This window comes from Brachionichthys hirsutus, chromosome 2 (assembly GCF_040956055.1).
Source record: "Brachionichthys hirsutus isolate HB-005 chromosome 2, CSIRO-AGI_Bhir_v1, whole genome shotgun sequence".
Classification (NCBI taxonomy): domain Eukaryota; kingdom Metazoa; phylum Chordata; class Actinopteri; order Lophiiformes; family Brachionichthyidae; genus Brachionichthys; species Brachionichthys hirsutus.
This window is the reverse complement of record NC_090898.1, coordinates 16,474,454-16,486,043: the sequence shown is the minus strand read 5'-3', so window position 1 is coordinate 16,486,043 and position 11,590 is coordinate 16,474,454. Positions and strand designations below refer to the sequence as shown.

At 49.6% G+C, this 11,590-nt stretch overlaps 1 protein-coding gene across 1 annotated transcript; it reads right to left on the bottom strand.

Annotated features, from left to right (window-relative positions):
- Positions 1-2,572: 2,572 nt before the first annotated feature.
- On the bottom strand, positions 2,573-5,178 carry LOC137899033 (Ig-like V-type domain-containing protein FAM187A). The gene is made up of 5 exons (XM_068743042.1): positions 4,984-5,178; positions 4,110-4,375; positions 3,544-3,897; positions 2,890-3,104; positions 2,573-2,799 (listed from the first exon to the last, which is right to left on the bottom strand). Exons 1-5 carry the CDS (start codon positions 5,176-5,178, stop codon positions 2,573-2,575), a joined length of 1,257 nt encoding a protein of 418 aa, XP_068599143.1.
- Between the last annotated feature and the right edge of the window lie 6,412 nt (positions 5,179-11,590).

The following is an 11,590-nucleotide window of genomic DNA, read 5'->3' as shown; positions in this document are numbered from 1 at the left end:
AATATTTTATTCTTTTATTCTTAAAGCTAGATTTATGGAAAATATACATCTCGTCTTAAATTATGTAAAATCAGACTTCATTTATAAAAAATGAAGTCTGATCGGAAGTAAAAGTCGTCACCGGCTTCCTGCGGGGTCACGTGGGCTGACGTGGACGCGCGTGGGACCAGGTGTGTTCAGGTCCTTCCTCCACACCTGCTGAATTCAATCAGCAATTATCAACAATCAAGTCGCGCGCGACAGCGTGGAGTCCGAACGCAGAGTGACGTCATCAGGATCAATCAGCGTTCCGCCGAAAGAAGTGGAAAGAAAAATACAAGTTGTGTTTTTAATTACAAGGAAGAATTTAAAGGATTCTGATTAAGTAAAAGACAGAGCAACAGAAGGGGGCGCCATTAACCAGGGGAGGGGGAGAGGAAGGGGGAGGCATCAATCAGGAAGTTCGCCTGAAGGCCCCGATGAGGAATCTGCTTTCTCGGGTTGCGCCACCTGTCGGGAACCCCGCCCACCTGCTCCGGCCTCCGGCGTTATCAGAGGTTAACCTTTGATCCCTGCCGGTCTGAATCCTATCAAGGCACCAAATCTCGTCTGCGGCGTGTGAAGCCTTATCGGGCGTGTTTCCACCGACTGGAGGAAATCTGCTGCTCCGTTTGTGGCGGCGCTTCGGACGGCCCCGGGACACGCCGGCCCCGGGACACGCCGGCCCCGGGACACGCCGGCCCCGGGACACGCCGGCCCCGCGACACGCCGGCTCCGGGACACGCAGGCCCCGGGACACGCCGGCCCCGCGACACGCCGGCCCCGGGACACGCCGGCGCTTCGGACCTGATTGGAATCCTCTCTAAGGCCCACAAAAGCTTTAAAGTACATAAACATGTTATTTACAGGGATTGTACTTCTAAAACTTGTTGATCAGCCTCTGCAGGGATTCCTGCCGCCACATGGGGGCGCTGGAGCTGCAGCTGATGCAGATGGAGCCACCTCTGCAGACATGTATCGATCCAAATCAGACCCCCGGAGGACGGATCGGCTCTCAGAGCCTGAACCGGAGCCATCCCGGGAGGTTTGGGCGAGTCATCCGACCGGCACATCCAACGCTCCTGAACGTTGTCGTTCTATCCTCGGCCGCGAGCCACGATACGCTCCTATCGACAGGTGTAACCGATACCCAGGTCGTTGCCCGTCTGAATTACCCGTCTGAGCCGAGCTGCATCCGTCGTCATCGATTAGCGCGTTTCGGCAGCGGGCGATTTATCGGCCGAGTGTGACGGAGCCGATTAAATCAGCTCCCGTGTCTCCGGCGTCGTCTTCTGTCATTTTCTCCGGAGACAGCGTTGGACACGCCCGGCTGGGATTCGCAGGATGCTCCGGCGTGTCAGCCGACGCTTCCGCCGGCCCGTTAGCGGAACAAGAAGCCGCAGAGAAGGAGTAGCTGCTGCTCTTTGTCATTGATCAGAGCCGTGTACCGGTGTCACTGGTGCAGGGAGGCTTAAATCGGTTCCATGCCCCGGTTATCGAACCCGGCGCTGTCTCCCACTGCCAGCCTGGATGTCCTCGCCGGTTGACGGATGGCTATCACGCGTGGTCCAGCTCTGCTATTTCCTGCACCTTGTCCATATGCTAGCTGATTAGCCCGCCCCGCACAGGAAACAGCCGCGGCGGCATCTTGATCGAGACGGCGTGTCCTATTGTAGGAACTCAACCAAAGCCGCTCAGAGGACGTGGTGGTGCCGATCTGGATCGATCTAATCAATGAAGATCAGAGCACCGATCAGGTGGGAAAACCTGCATCCAGAGTGGTGCGAGAACAGGACCCTGAGGCGCTCCTTCCTCACTCCCGGTCCCTGCAGGAAGCTGGTTGCCGATGACAACAAGTGTGATGTCATTACGTAAAAATAGCCGTTTAAAACAATTCATGATATTATTATTGTTATTTCATTGAAACGAACAAAACTAAACGTTTAGATTTCTCTGCTTTTGTCACGCGATAGAAATCAGGAAATAGATTTCTCCTTAAAATTAAAGGTGGCGCAAAAATCACCGTCCCTGAATAATCGATTAATCTTTTTCTTTAAAGATTGAATTCGTGCTTTTTGGTTTTAATCAGTAAATCCCGATGATTTACATGTGGGCCATTTGATTGAACATGAAAACTGTCCTGGTGTTTACGCGTCAATAGATTAATCTCCATGACAACGGCGCAAACTGCCTCCTGATGATGGCGAACACACACACACACATATAACGGTTTTGGGTAAACTGTTCCTTTAATATTTAAATTTACTGACAAACATTTGAGTGGGCGTGGACATTTACAAGACCTCGTCAAGCTGCAGCTAATGCTTTTAGCTCAGAAGCTACTGCTAAGACTTCCCTTTACGGGATTTAAATCAAGTCTTTTAATGTCTGGGCCAGCAGCATCCCGATCAGAACTCGACTGATCCGTGTTTATATTGATCGAGTCGTACACAAACAAACAAAGCCGTTTGCGATGCCGTCGCTAACATGCCATTGGCTATCGCTAGCTGTAACCGGAGCGTAACGACCACGGACTGCTGGAACCCGTCGGACTCTAGTCCACGTGCGTTCCTCCGGAGTCTCTGAAGTGTCTGATTCCACCTCTGCAGATCTGCAGGAGGCAAAACACGGCGGCCATGACGGCGTACGAAACCAGCACCGTGTTTAAAGCTGACCCGAACTCGGGATGTGAGGTCACCGACTGTCCACGCCCCAAATGGGCGTAGACCAGCAGGTGTATCTCGGCCGCCTGGCGACCCTGCAGCCAGCAGTAGTAGACGCCTGGACCACAAAGACAATTTAAAATCACGTCAGACACTAAAAAATAAAAACAGGAAGTGGATCACGAAGGTGGCCGACCCCGGGCGGTACCTGAGTCCTGAGGTTCTGCAGGATTAAACAGCAGGTGGTGTCCGGAGTCGATCACCAGCCTGCCTGCCGCGTGCTCAGATCGGTAGATGGGAGTCGATCCTATGTCCCAAGCCACCGCCATGGTAGGACGGGCGCCAGGACAGCCCAGGGTCAGGACGCGGTTCGCAGGGTGTTTCAGGAAAAACACCGGCACCTCCACTGGCAGGGAGGCAGAACTGCAATGACAAAACACAAAGTTCTGTTCGATCTGCGGCGGCGGCGTTCTGACCCATTCCCCAGGAGTGCGTCAGGATTAAGGGGCGGAGCTTCTGTCGATGACACTCAAACTACTGGTAAAGAAAGAAGGAACGGTTGAGTTTGAGACTGCAGGGGAGGGGGCGGAACCGCGGCCGCTCTGATTGGACGCCCGCCGGACTTCCCGACTCCCGGCCTTGTAATAAACACGAAGGCGCTCCAGTGGAAGGAAGATCAAACGGTTCCCGCCGCAGAGTTCACCGACTGCGTCCGCCGGTTTGAAGCACGGACGTCATCTCAACCCAAAGTGCTTCCCAGTCTGACCGTCTCTCATCCAATCAGCCGCGAGCTAATTGCTAAGAGCTGAGCTAACACAGAGGCGTGTCTCGCCGCCTCCCGTGTTTCAACGTTTTTACTTACTTGAACCCGAGGAAGCTCATCAGCGCTAACTTTCTGGAGGACTTCGGATTGTGATCCGGACATTCCACTTTGCAGCTTTTCACCTCCAGCGTGGCGCCGACGCCGCTTTGCTTCAATTCCCCGAAAGCCCGGGGAACTCCTCCCGATCCGCACGAGGCGACTGTCTGATTGGTCCGTCTGTAGCGTGCGTGGAGGTAGCGGGAGTGGACGTAGCAGAGTCCGACTCGGATCTGCTCGCCGGGCACGCCGCATCGATCGCAGACCGACCAGGGCCGGAAGCTGGTGAAGACCCGGAACGGCGAGGAAACTGATCCGAGGCGGTTTCTGTCCGTCGCTTTCTTGCGTGGAGATTCTGGAGTCGATCTAGAAGCAAAATGACAACCAATCAAATGGAAGGACGCAGGAACATCGGCAGCACGAAGCCGCGTGTGGAACGCCTGGATCTGGTTCTAGTGCGAACGCGTTGGACACGCCCATCCGTCGCGCTGTGGGCGTGTCCTCTGGACAGCAGCGAGTCAAACGAGAAGAGGACACATCAGTGTCAGCGTCCTCACCTCGGAGTGAAGCTGATCCTGCGAGACTCCTGGATGTCCAGATCATAACCATAGAAGAAGTCGGAGTAGGCGGAGCCGCAGATGTAGACGCCGGCGTCTGCGGTCCCGGCCCTGAAGATCAGCAGGCTGAAGAGACGGATGGAGAATCGACTCCGCAGCGAGCCGCTGTGGGGTACGCGACTCGGGTCCAGCAGCTTGTTGCCATGGTAATCAGTCAGGGCTCTCATCTCCGCAGAGCTGTCCAGATGTTTTTTGAAGAACCACACGACTGCCTGGACCTGAAATACACAAATAAGATCTGGATGAATGAAAATCTGAAGATGGGCCTCGGTCTAATTTAGATCCAGTAAATTCTGGGAGCAATCCGGATACAGAAACATCTGGATTTTCCCATTTACTTATAATGGAGGTCGTATTTTATAAAATCTGCATTCAATTCAGTAACCAAACATCCCAGTCATAAAGGGGTCGGATCTGAACCATCATGAAAAATGTCTCCTGGTTCTGATCCAGAATGAGGTCAGGAACAAATATTACATTTTAACATTAAACCCATTTATGGATAAACATCACCTCTGATTCACTTTGACTTTTCATGTTGGTGTTTAAAGATACCGAGAACCATCTAGAACCTTCTGGACAATAAATCCTTTTATATTTCTGTTTCCAACAACTGCGTCTTCCATTTTTGTATTTCAGCCTAAAGTCCTTTTCTAGTTAAATTGGTTTGAATTTTGTGTCCTTTTTGTTAGTTTTGGGATCTGTAAGAAGAAGTTCTACAAGTTGTACACACACAAACATACGGACAGAACAAGTTTTAACATCCTGACTGGGATCCGTCCTTCTCTGGCTCTCTGGAGCGCCGGAGGAGGAAGGCGTCTCCTACCTGCGGTGGTTTGCAGTGGCAGGGCAGCTCCACGGTGACCCCAGCCAGGTACGCAGCATTGATGAAGGTCAGGAAGGCGGGGCAGGCTCTGCTAGCAAACACATCCTCCTCCTCCCGAGGAGCCTCGTAGCTCCACGAGGTACGCAGGAAGAGGAGGAGGAAGAGGAGGAAGAGAGGGCGGAGTGGACGAGGCATCGGGAGGTCCAACAAAAGGTTCGGGACGTCTGAGAGAAACGGAAGCTAGCTAGCTAACAGTTAGAGTGGGATGCAGTTGCTATTAGCAACGCGACCTCTGTCAGTTAAAGGCTAGCAGCTCAGCAGCTAGCCGCAGCCTCACCCGTAACTGACTTGGAGGAAGCTACCTAGCTAGCTTAGCTAGCCTGCCAATGATAAAAACAACATATAGGCATTAAAAATAAGAGGCCATAAGACAGATGTTGGTGATGCTGGTGTGAATATTATGTCCGAACCGGCCCGGAACATGAATAAATGTTTATGACGCCGTTCAGAGCGGAAACATTCCACCTTTTCCCCATTAAAATATGAAAATGAATTCCTTTTCTGAACACCAACTATTCCCTTTAGGTAAATACATTTGTGGAGTCAACTTCTACAGAAGCTATGAATTCAGAAAAACACAGCAGAATTGTGTTTTTCCTTGAAAATGTTTTTTTTTTTAGGAATGAGATCATTATTTCACAATTCTGGGAATGGTTCCCCTGAAAAGAACAATTTTCTTCCGGCTGTTTCATGTTTCTATTATTTTTATCTAATGTTTTAATGAAGGTCGTGACCTGAGCATGAAGTTCATTTTGGACTTGCTGCTGAGTGAACTTCACCAGCTGCCGGTAAATATCAAAAGGTTCTTGGAAGAAGCGACAAAAATGTCGACGCAAAGGATTATTTTTTGTTCGTGTGAAATCAGACGATTCTATTCGGACGTCCCAAAATGACAGAAGCGGGTTCTGAGGGTTGATCGGAACACGAATCAGCTGCAGCAGGAAACACAAACGTTTCCCTCTCATTTCCACTCGTCCTTCCTTCTCTCTGCATGTTTTATTCAGGAGTTGGGTTGTGATTGGATCACCAGACTTAATCTATTGATCTGTCTGTTTGCTTTTAACATTTTGCCTCGCGCCGTTCTTTAAGATGCGCCGAACGTTCTCCGGCGGCTGCCATTAGACGTAATGAGATCGTCTCGGATGCGGCGTTCCCGGTGAAGCACTGCCGATCTGGAAGTCTGCCGTTCGGTCTGGACGGCAGGATGCCTGATTTGTATGCAACTTGGATGCCAAAGATCAATAAACCTGTCCCGTAGCATGTTGAACCCAGGGAGACACGGCCTGATCAATATTTATCACTTTGGATCTGAACTTTACGAGACACCTGGGCTCCGCCGGTCCGAACCGCCAGCCAATGAAACGGCCTGGAATTCTATACGCGTGTCCTGATTACTTTAAACACTGTGCATAGCCAAGGAGGCGCTCTGTGGAGTCACAGCGACGCCCAAACTCCGCCCTTTATTTGAAGTCCAAAAAATACACCTTTAAGGATTCTTCCTAGAACACCAATCGGATTGTGTATTATGGGATGCTTGTGTTTCAGCCCTTAAACCGTGGCTTATGTACAAAGCAGTTCCTGCTGGCTACGCCCCTTTCAGGAAGTGGGTGTGGCCTGGGCTTGCTTCTCGGACATCATAGTTGGTCTGAAATCTGGTTGTTTCAGGTGAAGCGTCTGCAAGTTAAATATACTTGTGTACTAATATATAATACTACTTATAATGATCAAATGTTATTTTCTGTTTCATCGTCCAGTAACAGATAACAAGAAACACGAAGCAAGCAGCAGGAAGCAGGTAACAGCTGGCAGGTAGCAAGTAGCAGGTAACAAGAAACAGGAAGCAAGCAGCAGGAAGCAGGTAACAGCTGCCCCTCCTTCCTCCTTCCTCCCTCTCCTCTCTCCTCCCCCTCCCCTTTCTCTTCTCATTCACCTGATTGCGTTGCTGCCATTTCCTCGCGGCGTTCCCGTCACCAGAGCGGAGGTCGTGTGATCTGAGAATTGAATCCACAAACTTTATGCGTTTGTCCGCTGGACGCTGGAAGCAAATGTAATCAGCTGACGAGGCTTTATCAGCGCCCTCGCACGATGAGTCAGTGGTGAAAGGATCTCCCGCCTCCTCACGCCTCCTCCTGCGGCGGCCACACAAAGAGACTCACATAATACATCAGAGGAGAGCAGGGACGCTGCTCCTACCTGTGATTGGCGCCGATCTGTTCAATTACAGGAAAAAAATCAAATCAAATCTACGGGAACAAACGATAGAAAGGACGGCTAGCACACGGCAAATGTGTCAAATCTACGGGAACAAACGATAGAAAGGACGGCTAGCACACGGCAAATGTGTCAAATCTACGGGAACAAACGATAGAAAGAACGGCTAGCACACGGCAAATGTGTCAAATCTACGGGAACAAACGATAGAAAGAACGGCTAGCACACGGCAAACGTGTCAAATCTACGGGAACAAACGATAGAAAAGACGGCTAGCACACGGCAAACGTGTCAAATCTACGGGAACAAATGATAGAAAAGACGGCTAGCACACGGCAAACGTGTCAAATCTATGGGAACGAACGATAGAAAGGACGGCTAGCACACGGCAAACGTGTCAAATCTATGGGAACGAACGATAGAAAGGACGGCTAGCACACGGCAAATGTGTCAAATCTACGGGAACAAACGATAGAAAGAACGGCTAGCACACGGCAAATGTGTCAAATCTACGGGAACAAACGATAGAAAGAACGGCTAGCACACGGCAAACGTGTCAAATCTACGGGAACAAACGATAGAAAAGACGGCTAGCACACGGCAAACGTGTCAAATCTACGGGAACAAATGATAGAAAAGACGGCTAGCACACGGCAAACGTGTCAAATCTATGGGAACAAACGATAGAAAGAACGGCTAGCACACGGCAAATGTGTCAAATCTACGGGAACAAACGATAGAAAGGACGGCTAGCACACGGCAAACGTGTCAAATCTATGGGAACAAACGATAGAAAAGACGGCTAGCACACGGCAAACGTGTCAAATCTATGGGAACAAACGATAGAAAGGACGGCTAGCACACGGCAAACGTGTCAAATCTACGGGAACAAACGATAGAAAGGACGGCTAGCACACGGCAAATGTGTCATACATGACCATCGTTTATTGATTTGTTTCAAAGCAGAGAAAAATATACAATTTAAGAGTCAAGCTTCAGCAACAACAAGCTGGCTAATCAGTACCGCCATCTGCAGAACAGAACGTGAAAGAACCACCAGCCAGAGTCATGTGACACAAACAGCTTCATCACGTGACGCCAACCAATCACAACAAGCCATAAAGTAAAATCACCACTAGTGGTCGGTTAATATTTAAACACATAATTAAGCTACATTGTGATTAGCGTGGCGCTAACGCTCTGACCGTGAACTGAATGCGGTTCACGATACGTAGATACTGACGGGACAGCGTCCCGCACAGCAAAGGAGCGCCAACGCCACACGGGTTCAGGATAATCATATTAACAACAACAACAGATTTTTATTCTTCCTTGATCAGGATTTTCAACACGTTTTTTCATTTGACATTCATGTGGTCTGTAAAATGTAAACGGATGAGAGGACCTCCCAGCGCTAGGACGCACGGCGCCACCGCCGCAGAGGTCGCCGAGTTTCTTCTTCACACACCGACAACAACTTGAGAACAGATGCTAAACAATGACCGCAACTATGTTTTATACTTTTACGTAAGTGGAATATTACGCTTCGCCCGCCTGAAGTCCTTTTTAGGTTGTTTACCAAACCGCCAAATGAAATAAAATCATCAACAGCGACAGGAAAGAGTCGAGAACCTCACAGCGGTTCCGACCCAAAGTCCTTCAGGCTGCGGCTGCTTTTCCTACACATAGTCTGCTAGATTGTACAGAAGCTGACAGGTATTAGTACACCTGTCTCAGAGGAGAGCTTGATGAAGAACAACACGGGTGAGAGTCATCGACGAAGCCTCACACAGCTAGCATTGCTATGTCTGACTGCTAGCAGGATTACTCCAAATGTTATCAACGTATTTGGATGAAATCTTCCGGAGAGGTTGGATACGGCAAAAGAAAGAGTCCGATAGAATTTAGTTGGATTACGAATTATTACAGGCCCACAATGCAATGTTTGTGATTCGCTGCTTGAGGTGTTCCTCAGGGAGAAAGAGTAAAGAAGAGCTGCACCTGCAGTCCTCCTACCAGGAGAGGGCAGAATATGAAATGATGGCCGTTTTGTCTGGGCCATGGCGGACGTAGGACAGGCAGTCAATAATGCACTCTGAGGACACGGCGCCATATCCTCCACAGGAAGGCCGGTTAGCCCAGAGAAGCCCCGCCCCAACAGGGAAGCCCCGCCCCATGCCAGCTACTTGTCAGGGATTCGCTGGAGATGAGCGTGTCGTTTTGGGAAATCTACTCACACGTGTTGATGGAAATTCAGTTCGTGCAACATTCCTTAAACTTCAGTCGAATTAATTTGAAAAGCAATATTTACAACCATTTCTCATCCGAAATAAAAACATGGCTGCTGAGTGAAGAAGCTGGAACGCGCACACGTCCTGCTAGACGAGGTGACGTCCATCTTATCGTGTTTGCAGAAACACTTTCCGGCTTCTTCAGACACGCTTTTAGCTAACGCTTTTATCTAGCGCTTTTAGCTTAGAGTGAAGAGTTCAGGCTAATTAAATATTTTGGAATCTAGATGTCTAAATGTCTTGAATTGCACAAGCTGATTTACGTGACTGAGTTTTAAATGAAGAAGTCTTTTTCTTCTTCTGGTGTTTGGGAGAATTGCTGCAGCGGAGAAACTTTCCAACAACATTCCCTAAAATATTCCTTCTGGATTTAGCCTTTAATTGACTTTTCCGAAGAAGGACGTGATCAGAATTGTTCTGATTGACTTATGACTTGTGTCCTCAGAGGCTTTCTGAATACGGAGCTGAAACTTACAGCGAAGCAGCGCCGGAACCAGCGTCAGAAACGAACTCCACTTGATATTTAAGGCAATGTTCAAAGTTTAGCTGTTCCTCTAAAACCGACGGAAAACGAGGGATCGCATTTATACGAGCTGTCGAGAGGAAGTGCAGCAAACAGCTGGATTTGTACAGACTTAAAACCTATATACAGACATGCCGACGGCCAATCAAATCCCTCGAGACGGCGAATGCCACCAACTCTCAATACTTAACGGAAAATACATTTGTAATTCAAAGATCAATCAGAACGACCAAAAACGAGGAGAGATAAATACAAAATTAAAGAGGGCGCAACTCCGAAAGAGAATCCAAACGCGAGCACCGGCGCCGGCAGCAGACCGGGAATATGGAAAAGTGGAAAACGACATTTTTACGACATTTTTGCAAACGTGTGAAAGCTGCCGGTTTGTTTTCCACCACTTTGCCGGAGAACGTTACCGGATGCGGTTTCTGTTTCGAGGTTGGTTTCCACTTCAAGACACTAAGAAGAGAGAGAGCCCCTTTGTCCCGTGGGGGGGGGGGGGGGGGGGTCCGGACCCCGTCCTCCTGCTTTGTCGCCATGGTGAGTCCAAGTGACCCACTGATAAACCCCCCCCTCAGCCCCGCCCAAAAATCACCGGCATCGCAGCCCACAGTTCTACCGTTGGTTCCCCAAACCCGACGAGTCTGTTGTAACCCAACCCCCCCCCACCAGTAATAGTACAATCTCTTGAAATACAACTAAAGCTCTTAGAATCTTCAGTTACTCCTATGAGAAACATTCATGTGACCCATTGTGGGTCAATCAATTAGCATGTAGCATGTCGCCGTCTCCCCCCGATGATTATAATACAGGTAACATTACGTATGTTCAACACTGAGAGCCCACACTGAGGCGTGCGGGGCCTCCTGTCCATCGTGTCCCACATCAACCATGACTGCCGATCAATAATTCACCGGAAAGGATCATTTTCCATTTCACTCCTCCTGAAGGTTTTCCTCTTCGGTTTCGTACTCCTTCCCGTCGGACGCCACGAGACACGCTTCAAATTTTTTTAAAATATTTTACAAAAAATCGTCAAAGATGGTTTCCAGGGGCTTTGGTGTCTGCAGCGCCTTAAATGTCGAGACTTAAGCCCCGCCCCCTTCTGCCCCCGTTATACAGGACTGGGTTCTGGACTAAGCTGGTCCACTTCACCTGATGGCGACAGTGTCATTAAATGTTGCCTCGTCTTCCATGTTTACGTCCAATTCTCGGTTGTTGGATCCCTTTCAAGCCTCAACATCCACGCCCATATAAGGACATTTCATTGATCCGCCTCCAACCAGGAAGTCCTCCATCCTCTCCACCCGAGCTCCCACGGTTCCTAAATTCTTTTTCTTTCGATCCCAACCTCCTCATCTAGCTCCCCCCCACCCCAGGCAAGTATTCTTGTTGGGGGGCGGGGGGGCTCGTGCCGCTAGAGCGCTGTGATCTGAGTCAATTCTGTGTTGGAGTTCCCTCTCCCCTGGTTCTCTCTCCTTTGCTGGGGGTCAATCCCCACCAAGGGGAGCTCCACGCCTAG

Coding starts and splice junctions, on each gene's coding strand:
- LOC137899033 (XM_068743042.1), bottom strand. CDS start 5,178: ATGCCTCGTCCACTCCGCCCTCTCTTCCTCCTCTTCCTCCTCCTCTTC. Junction 4,376..4,983: donor GCCACTGCAAACCACCGCAG/GTAGGAGACGCC, acceptor TGTGTATTTCAG/GTCCAGGCAGTCGTGTGGTT. Junction 3,105..3,543: donor ATGAGCTTCCTCGGGTTCAA/GTAAGTAAAAAC, acceptor TTGTCATTGCAG/TTCTGCCTCCCTGCCAGTGG.